We start from the raw sequence: 15,348 nt of genomic DNA, 5'->3' as shown, positions 1-15,348 counted from the left end.
AGACTTACAGCGCGTGAGACCAAGCAGTGTGCATAGACTGGGCAGTAGGCGATGTGCAAAGGGCTGTCCCTGACAGACAGTGCTGACCACAGGACCTGTGGACTCAGGACTTCGGCATAGATGCAGCCAAGGAAGGCACCTGATCAAGGCTGCCAAATGAGGTAGCAGGACAACTGAAAGGAGTGACTTGGGCTGAGCTTAAAACCTGATAAGGAGTCAAGTACAGTGGTGCCTCCAGTAACCCAGCACCAGAAGGCTGAGACTAACCTGCACTCCATGTAGTTCTGGACTGCGTAGGTAGGAAAACATTTAAAATGTTAAGTGCCAGGAATGGAACTGCTCTTTGCTACTATGCTGGCTGAGATAGAGACAAGCACACCACACCCAGCTCCAGTTCATGGAGCCTCACAGCTGCCTGCCCTGCGACTCCTACACAGTGTGGCAGAGCCAGCCTTCATACACAGTTGACGTGACCATGAGACAGACCCCTTAACCACCTTGCTGACAGTTAACTGTACTTTAACTGAGCTAAAGGAAAATTACAAGGAATACCAATGAGGTCCCTGAGAGTGTGCCAAGTAGCATTTCTGTCAGGACATACAATACCACAAGTTACTAAAGGAAAACAAGAACCAGTTGTGTGGCACACACCTTTAATCCCAGCTCGCAGGTGGCAGAGGCAGGTGGATCTTAAAGAGTTTGGAGCCAGCCTGTCTACATAGCAAGTTTCAGGCCAGCCAAGATCTAACCTCAAAACGAATGAAGGGATAAATGGACGCAGAAAGACAAGTGTTAAGGGTAAAAAGTGCTCTGTTGGGTATTTAATTCATACTCCATATATGCACTATAAAGGACTCTTTCACCAACAGTAAAATATGTTAGCTCCCAAGTAAAAAGTACAAATACTCTCAAATTTATGCTACACTTAGACAGATTTAACTCACACAAACCTAGAGAAAGTGTTAGGTTACCCAACACCTTGTAAATAAATTAACATCAAAAGACACAGTAAATAACAAATTAATAAGAACTAAGACATACAAACTAGTTAAAACTTTAATTAACAACACAGCACATAAAGGACTGGATCCCATCTCTTCCCTTCTCCAGGGTTGTTTGTATATAGGCCAAATCCCCACGAGAAGATAAGGCTTGCCCCTTCCCACTCCTCATTAAGAAGCCAATCTTGGGGCTGGAGAGATGGCTCAGTGGTCAAGAGCACTGCCTGCTCTTCCAAAGGACCTGGGTTCAATTCCCAGCACCCACATAGCAGTTCCCAACTGTCTGTAACTCCAAGATCTGACACTCTCACACCAACACACATAAGTTGAAGTTAAATAAAATGTTTTTTAAAAAAAAAAAAAAAAAAAGAAGCCAATCTTTCAGGACTGACGATGACCATGTAGGTCAATGCTGAACATGGGACACAGACGGTGACATGAAAAGGTAAAGGGAGGAAACACTTTGATTAATTCAAGTGTGACAAGAGGAAACTGTCACAGGCCTCATCATCTTCTTCATCTCTCAATGAGCTGAGCCCCACCAGGCCAGGCCACTTCACAGAGAACGCTACGACAGCTGCTAGACTCCTTCCCATCTTCTCTTTCCCCCCCAGCTCTTGACACTGCTGTCAAACTCTACACAATGGCAAAGAAAAAGGGGTGACATGGAGGGTTTTACAGAGAAACAATAAAAAGTCTGCTGTGGTTACAAGTGCAGATATCGTCATTAGCACCAACATAGGAGCCTGCCCTAAGTGCCATGTAAACCTTAGCGGCCATCTCAATACTAAGAATGGGCTCTGACCCCTTAGCAGACACTTATTCCCACCTCCTTCCCACTATGGGGAAATATGCTTCTCCCTTTCAGGAGTTGTCAGTTTAGAGCCTACATAAACAACCATTAGGCTTCTCAAACTTGCTAGGAGTGTCTACTTAGCTCAAAAGCTCTCCGGCCTTCCCACATGGGGGCATTCCTCTAAAGCACACACATAAGAGTGCAGACACTGGAAGGCTGGGAGGAGGGCACCTTAGAACCTTTTGCAAATCACAGGCTTTCCCATATTAAATAGAAGGCTGCAGAGCATCAGCAACAGTCACATGCTCAAAAGACTCTCTATGGTACTAATACTTATTAAAACTTTTTAAAATGTTTATTAAAACTAACAGTTTGGCAGCCGGGCGTGGTGGCGCACACCTTTAATCCCAGCACTCGGGAGGCAGAGGCAGGCGAATCGCTGTGAGTTCGAGGCCAGCCTGGTCTACAAAGTGAGTCCAGGATGGCCAAGGCTACACAGAGAGACCCTGTCTCGAAAAACCAAAAAAAAAAAAAAAAAAAAAAAAAAAAAAAAAAAACTAACAGTTTGTTTAGTTTTATTTTATATGCATTGGTGTTTTGCCTGCCTGCATGTCTGTGTGAAGGTATCGGATCTTGGAGTTACAGACAGTTGTGAGTTGCCCTGTGGGTGCTGGGAACTGAACTCCAGCCCTCTGGAAGAGCAGTCATTGCTCTTAACTGCTGAGCTGTCTCTCCAGTCCTATTAAAAACTTTTAAACTTTAGAGCGGTGTGGTGGTACATGCCTGTAATCTCAGCACCCTGAGAGGCAGATGTAGACAGATCTCTGAGTTTGAGGCCAGCCTGGTTTACAAAGTGAGTCCAGGACAGCCAAGGCTACACAGAGAAGCCCTGTCTCAAAAAAACCAACATAACAAAACAAAACAACAACTTTTAAACTTTGAGATAAAACTAACATGATTTAAACTCATTAAAGCATGTATCTGGTCGTTCTCAGTACACCTGATCATGTGTGATCTCTGGGCTGGAAATGCACCTCAGCTGGTCGGGGCTTGCCTAGTAAGCATGAAGACCTTCGACAGACACCTTGCCACATAAACCTGTAATCTCAACACTCAGGAGGTAAAGGCAGGAAGATCAGAAGTTCAAGGTCATACTTGAGGCAGTAGTAAGTTTAAGGCCAGCCTAAGCTAGCTAAGACAATGCCTTAAAAAGGCGGGTGGCTGTAACAGAGTTACACTGGGGGCAACGGGAGGAGGAGAGAACCACAAACACATACTTTGTTTGAAAATGTTATACCTAACACACTTTGTGCTGATTTTAAAAAATAATATTTTAAAGCAGAAAAACCAATACTGCTGGGCATGTGATCCCAGCACATGGGGGAAAGGGGGTTGGGGAGAGGCAGATCTCTGAGTTCCATGCCAGCCTGGTCTACATAGTGAGTTCCAAGACAGCCTTGTCTACATAGTGAGTCCAGGACATCCAGGACTCTATGAAGAGAGACCCTGTCTCAAAACTAAGCGAGCGGAGAGCAATGCACTCAGATCAGCCACAGCTGTCCATAGCTGCAACTTCTACATATGGAAGGCGCACTTGGCTAATAGAAAACCTTTCTTTAGGATCAAACACAGGTAGATTAAAGAACAACAATAAGAACAAAAAGCCATATTAAACAAGTACTGTTCAGAGTGGAAACACAACCTGTCTCTTCCACCTCCTTCCACTACTGCAAGTGGAGCTGTAGATGGAATCTGCTTTCATAGGTCCTGACAGAGGCTCCTTATAGAAAATGGCAGGCAGGCGGAGACCCAGTAAGGAAGCCTGCCTGCACACTGCTCAGGCTGCATGGCTCAACGTGTCACAAGGCTTCAAGACACATGAGAGGAGACCTCACCTTCAGGCATCAGGGTGTTGGAAGCGGGAAGTAGTAGGTCCACGAGGGTGTCTTGTTTTCTGCACTTACATGGGGTGCTATCTCCAGAGCAGCTCCTTACAGAGTGTGCACAAGATGGATTTCTCTAAGTTGTTCTCAGAGTTGTCCAGCTGCCCTCACCAATAAGTCAGTCTTTGTAGGTTGACAGAGACCACCAGTCAAAGTAGATGCATATGGATTGTGGGGAGCCTCCTTTAGTATCTAACATAGCTGGATTAAAACAAAAGAACTTAACCATTAAGCAAATCGTTGTAACTTTAATCATTACTTTAGATATAACAAATATCAAGCAGCTGTCAAGCCTATGCCCTACCCTCAGGAAGGGCACTGAGCACTCACTAAGGGGATTTGGTAAGCCTTGACCTGAGGCCACATGAGCCCACTGTTCTGCAGGAAATGAATTAATTTGATCTGATACACATATAATCTCCAATAATGTATGTGTGGTTTTCCTGAAATTTCCAATAATGATTTAAATACATGTTCACTTTCTGAATTTCCCAAAACACAATCAGATGGAATAGTAAAGTTCCTAACAAAACCACCTCAAAATAGCGATTGCCAGAGCTTTATTCTCTCCTTATACACACATTCATTCATGTGCGTGCGCTCTATCTATCTATCTCTATATCATCTATTATCTATCTATCTATCTATCTATCTGTCTGTCTGTCTCAAGTTTCACATAACCCAGGCTGGCCTTTAAATTCTGATCTGCCTGCCTCTACCTCCTGGGTACTGGGGTTACAAACACGCTGCCTTCTGTTTTAAGTATGCTAGCCAATCATTCTACCAACTAAGCTACATCCTTAACCATGTCATCTTTCCTGAATAAAGCTCAAGAACTACAACAAAAAAAGAAACAAGATCTAAACCAGGTGATGCCTGTACAGAGCGATTACAGCGCATTTCTCTCCTAAGAAATCACCTAGAGGGCAGACATGCTGCCTTTAATCCCGCACTGGCAGGCAGGGCTGAGTTAAAGGACAGCCTAGCCTACATAGTAAATGCCAGGTAAGCAAGAGCTACACAGTGAGACTCTGTTTTGAAAATAAATAAATAGGCAAATAAATAAAATTACCCCAAAGCCTTTTCAGTAACTAGAATTTCATTTTCCAGCCAGGCAGTGGTGGCGCACGCCTTTGACCCCAGCACTCGGGAGGCAGAGGCAGGTGGATCGATGTGAGTTCAAGGCCAGCCTGGTCTACAAAGTGAGTTCAGCACAGCCAAAGAAAGCTACACAGAGAAACTCTGTCTAAAAAAACTAAAACTAAAACAAAAACAAAAAACAGATGCCCTCGGGAGGCAGAGGCAGGTGGATCGCTGTGAGTTCGAGGCCAGCCTGGTCTACAAAGTGAGTCCAGGATGGCCAAGGCTACACAGAGAAACTCTGTCTAAAAAAACTAAAACTAAAACAAAAACAAAAAACAGATGCCAACCCAGGCATAGGGGCAAACATCTTTAATCCAGCTCTTGGAAGGCAGAGATAAGCAAATCTCTGTTAATTCCAAGCCAGCCTAGTCTATATACACAGTGAGTTTCAGGGCAGCCAGGGCTACATAGTGAAATCCTGTCTCGAAAAATAAACAAGCAAACAATTTAGAGATTAACAATTGTCCACTCCTTTCCTCTGTAATTTCACAATGATCAGAAAACCCTTTTTTATTTTTATTTTGGTTTTTTGTTTTGTTTTGGTTTTTTTGTTTTTTGAGACAGGGTTTCTCTGTGTAGCCTTGGCTGTCCTGGACTCCCTTTTGTAGACCAGGCTGGCCTTGAACTCAGGTGGATCCATCTGCCTCTGCCTCCCGAGTGCTGGGATTAAAGGCGTGCGCCACCATGCCCAGCCAGAAAACCCTTCTAATGTCACTTCATAGTGTCTCAATGAACACATATCACAGAAAAGTATGGATTGCAGCCACCTGTGGTGGCCACCTGCTATAATCTCAGAATTCTGGAGAATGAGGTAGCGAAAAGGACCCCCATGTGAGGCCAATCTGAGCAACACAGTGAGTTTTTGGCTAGCCAAAGATATGGTAATGCCTTATCCTAAAACCAGAGCAAACAAACAAGATGGCTATGGAGATGACTCTGTGGCTGAGAGTGTTTGCTATGAGCATAAGGACCTGAGCCCTCACCACCATATGGAAAAGCAGTCATGGCCACACATGCTTGTAACCCAGTGTTGGGAGGCAGACTCTACGAGCTCCCTGGCCAGTCAACCTGGCTGAGCTTCTGATTCAGTAAAGTAACCTTTTTTTCTTTCTTTTAAAGATTTATTTATCTTTTTTTGTTGTTTATTTACTTGTTTGTCTTGTTTTTCAAGACAGGGCTTCACATAGCCTTGGCTGTCCTGGAACTAGATCTGTAGACCTGGCTGGCCTCCCCAGTGCTGTATCTATTATACGTATGTGGTGTTTTCTTTATGTGTATGTCTGCACACCAGAAGAGGCGTGGGATCCTCAGGGGACACAGTTACAGACAGTTGTGAGCTGCAAAGTGGGTGCTGGGAATTGAATCCAGGTCCTCTGGAAGAGCAGCCAATGCTCTTAACTAAAGAGTCATCTCTCCAGACCCCCAAAGAGGCTATCTTTTGTTTTGTCTTGGAGACAGGGTTTCTCTGTGTAGCTTTGAGTATCCTAGATTCACCTTGTAGACCAGGCTGGCCTCAAACTCACAGTGATCCGCCTGCCTCTGCCTCCCAAGTTCTGGGATTAAAGGCGTGCGCCACCACCACCAGGCTCAAAGAGCCTATCTTAATGAAATAAGGAGTGACGGAACACCTGACACCCTAATACCTCCCCTCTAAATAAATGCACAAAGCGTACATCACACCTGCATCCAGGAACAGAAACCAAGATCTATTCAACTCTGTTTGGCACTGTACAGGAAACCATGATCAAATTAACCAAAGATCATGAAAAAGTTGCAGAATGAGGCCTAGTGATAGAAATTTGTAAGCCTAGATATTCAGGAGTCTGAGGCAGGAGGTGCAGAATTCAAGGCAAAGCCAGCCCAAGCAACTCAGTGCAATCCTAGCTTAAAAATTAGTAAGTAAATAAACAAGTGCATGTGTGTGTGAAGATACAGCCCAATGGCAGAGCCCTTCCCCAACATGCAGAAGGCCCAGGCTCAGCTTCCAGCAGCACGAACAGTCCGGACTATGAGCTGGCACAGTGTTGGTAAAGCACTTGATGCCAAGCCTACCCAGCTGAGTTCAATCCCTAGAACCCACGTGGTCAAAGAACCAATTCCTTCAAACCGTTTTGACTTCCACACTTGTGCTTAGCATGCCTGTTCCCACATAGTCACATACAAATAAATGTGATTTTTAGAAAAGTTCCAGCTGGGCGTGGTCCCAGCACTGGGGAGATAGAGGCAGTCGCATCTTCATGAGTTTGAAGCCTGTTCTACAAAGTGAGTCCAGGACAGTCAGGGCTACACAGAGAAACCCTATCTTGGGGGAAAAAAAGTACGCAAGTAAGAAAAGACCAACAGCACCAAGCGGTGGTGGCGCATGCCTTTAATCTCAGCACTTGGAAAGCAGAGGCAGAAGGATCTCTCTGAGTTCGAGACCAGCCTGGTCTACAATGCGAGTTCAGGATAGCCAAGGCTACACATAGAAACCCGGTCTCAAAAAACAAACAAAACAATAAATAAATAAATAAAAGAAGAAGAAAAGACCAACAAACTGACGACCATATTTGAAAGGCTAACCTGAGTTACACTGCAGTCAAGTTCGCATGTCAGTCAACTTTAGTCATTCAAAGAAACCAATACACCACCTATAAGCAATGTTCCCAGTTCCATCTCCCAAAAGGCCTTCCAAGTGTCAAGCCAGAGCTCCTCCTGCCCGCGTCCAGTTCTCTGTATCCCTAACAGATTAGTTCGTGCTCCTGGTTTCCTTGAGTGGTGCTCAACCGCTCTGGTTCTATCTCCATAGGTTGAGCTATCCTCAACGCGGGGCTCAGGCACCTAGTGGGGATGTGAGGCACTCCAGGCCCAGCAGGGAACAGAAACCAGCACTGCTTTTCAAGAGGAACCACATAATTGGCCTGTGTCCCACAGCCCCTAGGCCTACCATGACAGCCATGAAGACAGGTACCTAAGCTTGCCCACGGGCAGATGGGGGGGGGGGGTTTCCATTTTGACAATCTCACGTCCGTCAGTTACCTGAGGCCCCTCCTGCCAGATCCTGAGGGGACCTGCAATCACACAGCAGCCCCGTGGGCGTCGCTGGCTCAGGCTGGACAGTGCAGCCTGCATAAAGTGATTCCGTGTCTACATGTTTGACTGTTTAAGGGATTATTCAAGCATGGGTGATTCTCGGGGCCAACCTAACAGGCCTGCGAGATACAAAAGACCTCCGGGAAACGCAGGCTCCTCCCGAGACTGGGGGCAAACAGTCGTTTCTAGGCAGGTCTCGGGCTGGGTGCTACACAACTCGACTTGTCATGTCGTGGACTTATGGCTCCCCGAGAGCCTGGTTTTAGGGTCTCAGGAGCATCCAGGCCTCCATGGCCTAGCCTGAGAAACGTGGATTCGGGACCCGAGCTCCTGCCTTGCCAACTCGGGAGACTGAAACCGAACTTTCCCGCCCCACAGCCCGACCAGAGGTTGGTGACAGTTAAAGGAAGCTGGGACCGGCCCCAGCAGGTTGGAACCGGTCTGGGCCGAGCTGGCGAAGGGAAAGGGGGGGGGGGGAGGCTCGCGCTCTCCCTGCGCGCGTGACTCACGCTGGCCGCTGACGTCAGGCGTGCGCGCGCGGCAGGGGGGGTGCTCTACGTACGTGTAGTGCTGCGGTTTCTCGGGCTGTGCCTGCAGCACCTGAGCGGTAGCGGCCGGGGGCGCCGAGGAAGCTGCCGAGCCGCCGGGCCCGGGGCCCTTCGACATGGTCCTGTCTTCCTGCCTCTTCGCCGCTCCCCTTTTATTATTCAGTCTGCGCGGTCCGCGCCGAAGACCTACAGCGCCTGCGCCGCGCCACGAAAACGTGAAGACCCCCCGCACGGCAGCAAAGATTGCTGGGAGTTGTGGTCCTCCTTTCTGCTGAAACTTTACTGTAGGCACAGGGTCGTTGCCAAACCGCAAGACCACAATACCCAGGGAGCCTTGCGAACGATGTCCCGGATGCGACGGACCCGCGGTGGCTTGTGGTAATTGTAGTTTGTGGTAAATTGTAAATTAGTTTAGTAGGAAGAGGAGAATTCTTCCTTGAAACTGGAACCTCCGGAGTACAAGGATCCGGTTAGAGAGGTCTTAGACGATTCAACCAAGAATGTTACAAGTGTAATAACACTGCCAACAGTGCTGTAATCACCTTGCCTCCGTACCAGTACAATTTGTGCACGGTTTCTAAAGTCAGCTTAGAGCGTTGCCTTCAAGCAAGGAAGCTTGTCAGCCTACATCTTCATGGGATGGTAGTAGTCTGTTAATTACTAGAGAAAGTATGCGGGCTAGCAGACAGTTTGAGGAAGCTTTGTTAAAGAAAAGCTACAATACACCTTATAGTTCCTGTGCTTCATTAACATTTACCAACCCTGAAACCTGGAACCCCTCCACTTGGTCTCCTTCTGAACTTAACGGCTGGCCCGGACACCTTGTTTCCAGTATGTTAGGGTCCAAAGGAGAACTTAATCTCTAGCTAGTCTCTTAAGTACACACACTGGTAAATTGTTGAGAAGTATCATGATAAAAGCCATATGAAGGGTCAGAGTCTGAGTAAGAAGTGAATTAAAATCCGGGAGCGGTGGTGCACGCATTTAATCCCAGCACTCCGGAGGCAGAGACAGGCATATCATTGTGAGTTCGAGGTCAGCCTGGTCTACAAAGCAAGTCTAGGACAGCCAAGGCTACACAGAGAAACCCTGTCTCAAAAAAAAAATAAATTATAGCTGGGCATGGTAGCTCACACCTTTAATCTCAGCACTCAGGAGGCAGAGGCAGAGGCAGGCGGATCTTTGTGAGTTCCAGGACAGCCTGGTATATAAAGGGAGTCCAGGACAGCCAAGGCTGTCTCAAAAACAAACAAGCAAACAAACAAAAACAAAAATGTCCATCATAGATAATCCTTTACATTTTGTGAACATTGTTTGGTTGGTTTTTTTTGTTTTGTTTTTTTGTTTTGTTTTGTTTTGTTTTGTTTGAGACAGGGTTTCTCTGTGTGGCCCTGGCTATCCTGGAACTTGCTTTGTAGACCAAACTGCTCTTGAATGCTACTGTCCAGTTTATTTTTTGTTGTTTCTGTTTTGTTGGAGTTTGTTGTTGTTGTTGTTTTGTTTTTTTGAGACAGGGTTTCTCTGTATAACAGCTCTGGCTGTCCTGGAACTTGCTCTGTAGTCCAGGCTGGCCTTGAACTCAGGGAGATCCACCTGCCTCAGCCCGCCAAGTGCTGGGATTAAAGGTGTGCACTACCACCACCCAGCTTATTTTTTTGTTTTTGAGGCAAGCTCTTACTATGTAGCCCTGGCTAGCTTGAAACTTGATATGTAGATCAGGCTAGACTTGAACTCACAGGAGACTTGCCTGTCTTTGGCCCCCAAGCGCTGAGATTACAGGCATGCCACCACCACATCTAGTCAAATAGTTTTTTTTTTAAATATATTTTATTAATTTATTCATATTATATCTCAGCTGTTATCCCATCCCTTGTATCCTCCAATTCCTCCCTCCCTCAAATCCATTGTTTTCAAAACTGATTTGTTTTGTTAAATGAAATCATGTTATCTAATAACTGTCTCATTAAAGAAGTGCATCTGGGCTGGAATGTAAGCAAGCAGGAAGCCTGAGTTCAGTCTGCAGCAGCAAATGCATGTGTGGTGGCACACATCTTAAATCCCACTGGCAGAAGTTGGAAGCTGGGGTTCCAGAGTCGAATCAGCTATAGTGACTCCAAGGCTAGGTCTTCATAGCATGAAGAAGGCCAGTGAGGTAGCGTGGGATTAAAGGTGCTTGCTATTGCGGGGCATGGTGGCACACTTCTTTAATCCCAGCACTCAGGGAGGCAGAGGCAGGTGGATCTCTGTGAGCTCGAGGCCAGCCTTGCCTACAAAGCAACACAGAGAAATCCTGTCTGAGGGAGGGGAAAAGTGCTTGCTGCCAAGCCTGGGATCTCGGTTTGATCCTTTGTACAGTAAGAGAAGAGAACAGGGTCCATATTTTCACCATGGCACAAGTAAACAAATAAATAAATATAATTTAAAACCCCTTTTTAAACCTGGGTGTGGTGGCACACACCTTTAATTCCAGGAGGCAGAGGCAGGCAGATCTCTGTGAGTTTGAGGCCAGCCTGGTCCACAAAGTGAGTCCAAGACTACACAGGAAAACCCTGCCTTGAAAAACAAATAAATGAATACCCTTTTAAAGGTATGAAGCTGGAGGGCTGGAGGCATGGCTCAGTGGTTAAGAGCACTGACTCCTCTTCCAGAGGACCCAGGTTCAATTCCCAGCACCCACATTGCAGCTCACAACTGTCTGTAACTCCAAGATCTGACACCCTCAGACAGACTTGCAGGCAAAACACCAACGCACATAAAATAGAAATTAAAAAAAAAAAAAAGAATGAAGCTGGGAGCCGGGTGTGGTGGCGCATGCCTATAATCCCAGCACTCGGGAGGCAGAGGCAGGCGGATCACTGTGAGTTCGAGGCCAGCCTAGTCTACAAAGTGAGTCCAGGATGGCCAAGGCTACACAGAGAAACCCTGTCTCGAAAAACAAAAAACAAACAAACAAAAAAAAAATAAAGAAAGAAGGAATGAAGCTGGGTGTAGTTGTTGGTGCATGCCTTTAATCATAGCACTTGGACACAGAAGAGATGGATCTTGGCCTTCCTGGTCTACATAGCAAGCCCCATGTCAGCCAAACTACATAGTGAGAGTCTCCCTCACTGGGCATGGTGGCACACACCTTTTATTCCAGCACTCGAGGCAGAGGCAAATGGATCTCTGTGAGTTCGAGGCTAGTGCTAGCCCAGTCTACAAAGAGAATTCCAGGAGAAACTCTGTCTTGAAAAAACAAAAAAAGAAAGAAAAAGAGCCTCCCTCAAAAGAAATGGGGAGGAAAGTGAAGCACATTTCAAATAACCTTCGGGGTAAAAGAGGGTGGGGCAAATGGAAATTGCTAGTGGTCAAGAGTGACACATACTTTTTTTATTTAGTTCTGTGTAAGCTCATGCTGGAAGCCAATTTGTCATCTTACAAAGCTGACAAACTGGTATTTCCTAAACAGGTTAAGTCAATTGTTTTGCTACTAGAGCTATTTGAAAGTGAATAATTCCAAAAGGTCAAATAGAAATGATAATAGGCTCCTTTATTCTTTTTGTTTGTTTGTTTTTTCAAGACAGAGTTTCTCTGTGTAGCCTTGACTGTCTTGGACCCACTTTGTGCACCAGCCTGGCCTCAAACTCACAGCGATCCGCCTGCCTCTGCCTCTCCAGTGCTGAGATTAAAGACATGCGCCACCACACCTGGCTATTCTTTTTTTTTTTATGGTTTTTTGAGATAGGGTTTCTCTGTGTAGCCTTGACTGTCCCAGACTCACTTTGTAGACCAGGCTGGCCTCGAACTCACAGCGATCCACCTGCCTCTGCCTCCCGAGTGCTGGGATTAAAGGTGTGCGCCACCACGCCCGGCTTTTTTAAGATTTATTATTTATACAGTATTCTGCCTGCATGTAGGCCTACAGGGCAGATACAGGAACCAGATGTCATTACAGATGGTTGTGAGCCACCATGTGGTTGCTGGGAATTGAACTCAGGACCTCTAGAAAAGCAACCACTGCTCTTAACCACTGAGCCATCTCACCAGCCCAAACTGCTTTATTCTTATGATTAAAACCAAGGAATTCGTTTATATGTTGTCCCTTGAAATCTCCAAGTGTGAAGTCACTGCAAATTTAATTTTTAGTAATAAGGGTATGACACAAGTTTTCAAATAAGTATGTGCTGTAGAATTAAAAGATGATATCATCCAAATTGCTTAATTTACTGAAGAGGAAATTGGAACCCAGAAAAGTCACTTAGCAAGTTAATGAAGGAAAAGGAACAGGACAGGACAGGAGCCCCAGGACACACTGTATTTCCTATGGCTGTGACTGCAGCACCATGGGACCTGGCCCACAGCTTCACCTTACTGCCTCAGTCACGTGCACTGTGTTCCTGACCTCATTTGTTTTGTGTTGATTATATTGTATGTTCGGGTCCTCCCCACTTCCTGTGCCACTTTTCCTCCCACTTGTCAATTCAGGAAAAAGAAAAACATCTAATAAGAACTAATCGGCGGGTGCACTGCTCTAGTCATGCTTGGGTGGGTGAAGCACAGCTATGCCTTGTTTTGCACCTTGTTTTGCCTGGGACAGGTTTTAGATCGCCTTTGACAATTCCTAAAACCCAGGAAAAAAAAATAGCTGGGTGTGATGGCACATGCATGTCATCCTAGCACCTAAGAAGGCAGGCCGGGCGTGGTGTCACACACCTTTGATTCTAGCACTTGGGAAGCAGAGGCAGAGGGATCACCATGAGTTCAAAGGTAGCCTGGTCTGCAAAATGAGTCCAAGACAGTCAAGGGTATGGAGAAATCCTGCCTTGAAAAACCAAAAACAGCCGGGCGTGGTGGCGCACGCCTTTAATCCCAGCACAGCCAGGCTGGGGTCCAGGACAACCAAGACTACACAAAGAAACCCTGTCTCAAAAATTAAAAAAAAAAAAGAAAAAAAGAAAAGAAAAACCAGAAAGAAAGAAAGAAACAGAACGCAGGAGGATTGCCACAAGTTGAAGTCTATCCTGAACTACTTAATCAGATCATCTCTCAAAACATAATATGAGCATGGAGCGGGCTCTGTGGCACACACCTGTAAAAGCAGCACTCGGGAGGCAGAGCCAGGTAGATCTCTGTGAGTTTGAGGCCAGCCTGATCTACCAAGGGAGTCCAGGACAGCCAGGGCTACACAGAGAAACCCTGCCTTGAAGGGGGAAAAAAAGATGGGTGTAATAGCACAGAACTCAGAAAACAGAAAAAGGCAGAGATCCCTGATTTTTTTTTTTTTTTTTTTTTTTTTTTGGTTTTTTCGAGACAGGGTTTCTCTGTGTAGCCTTGACCATCCTGGACTCACTTTGTAGACCAGGCTGGCCTCGAACTCACAGCGATCCGCCTGCCTCTGCCTCCCAAGTGCTGGGATTAAAGGTGTGCGCCACCACGCCCGGCTGAGATCCCTGAAATTGAGGCCACCCTGGTCTACCGAGCCAGTTCCAGCACAGACATGGCGACACAGCGAAATCTTGTCTTGAAAAATCAAACTAGCCGAGCAGAGTGTGGTAGCCCACTCCTTAATCCCAGTACTCAGGAGGCAGAGACAGGTGGATCTCTGTGAGCTTGAGGCCAGCCTGATCTATAAATCACATCCAGGACTGCCAAGGCTCTTACACAGAGAAATCCTGTCTCAAAAAACCAAAAGGAAAAAAATTTCAAAAATAAATAAGTCAAGGTCAACCTGGGCTACAGAAATCTTATCTCTAAAACAACAACAAAAACAAAACAAACCAAAAAAACCAAAAAAACCAAAACCAAGGTATATAATAATTAAAGCTGTATGGTACCTGTTAAGAGGACTCCAGAGCTAAGTGTGGTGGATCTCAGCCCTCAGACCATTGAGGCAGGAGGATAGCCATAAGATCAAGCTATACTGGAATACATAGTAATTTCCAGCGTAGCTTGGGCCACATAATGAGACCCTGTCTCAAAGGGGATGGAGTGGGCACATGGTCTCACTCACACACCTGAAATCCCAGCGCTAAGGAGGTGAAAGCAATAAATATCTTGGCAACGTAGGGGCTTCCAGGCCAATCTGACCTAATTAAGGAAAACCAAGCTCAGACTACTCAGGGTATCGGGAGGTAGCTCAGTGGTTAGGTGCTTACTGCAAGGACCAAACCCTTGCTCCCTAGCGTTACAAAAATCACCTTGCAAATTTTTATTTTATCTTATTTATTTATTTATTTATTTATTTATTTATTTATTTGGTTTTTCAAGACAGGGTTTCTCTGTGTAGCCTTGGCTGTCCTGGAACTCACTCTGTAGACCAGGCTGGCCTTGAACTCACAGAGATCCACAGGCCTCTGCCTCCTAAGTGCTGGGATTAAAGGCGTGCACCACCACCGCCCAGCTCACCTTGCAAAATTGTAAAACTTTGGGAGGACTTCTCATACCAGAGTCTGTGTCAAAGATGCTTCTTTCACCTTCTCAAATTACTATGCATTGTCTGCACCACTAATACTGTGCAGGGTGACTTCTGGGCCAGGTGTGGCATGGTAGACCCACTTACTTCTTTTTGGACAGGGCCTCACTGTGTAGACCAGGGTGGGCTTGAACCCACCAAAGTGCACCTGCTTCTGCCTCTGCCAGTAGAGCCTTGGGATTGAAAGCGACACCTTTAAATGAAGACCCTAACAGTCACAATTCACAGGTTTGTAGAAGTGTGCTCGCCACCATACTGCACCAATTAATAACAGATATATTGGTGTTAGTTTTGATTTCTCTTTCTAGAGTTATTGTTTAAGATTTTTTTCAGATATCCAGGACAGCCAAGGCTAACACAGAGAAACCCTGTCTCAACAACAACAACAAAGATT

At 46.0% G+C, this 15,348-nt stretch overlaps 1 protein-coding gene across 2 annotated transcripts in view; it reads right to left on the bottom strand.

The window, feature by feature from the left end:
- Unk (unk zinc finger) overlaps positions 1-8,698 on the bottom strand; it is a 29,964-nt gene extending 21,266 nt beyond the window's left edge. Inside the window, exon 1 of one of the 2 annotated variants that reach the window (XM_051159069.1) lies at positions 8,518-8,698. In XM_051159069.1, the coding sequence (XP_051015026.1) occupies positions 8,518-8,621 (104 nt within the window). In that variant the 5' untranslated portion in view covers positions 8,622-8,698. The remainder of the gene's footprint in view (positions 1-8,517) is intronic. The other variant, XM_051159068.1, reaches the window with a different exon arrangement.
- Positions 8,699-15,348: the final 6,650 nt, after the last annotated feature.

Source organism: Acomys russatus, chromosome 16, assembly GCF_903995435.1.
Source record: "Acomys russatus chromosome 16, mAcoRus1.1, whole genome shotgun sequence".
NCBI lineage: Eukaryota > Metazoa > Chordata > Mammalia > Rodentia > Muridae > Acomys > Acomys russatus.
This window is presented reverse-complemented; position numbering and strand designations above follow the sequence as displayed.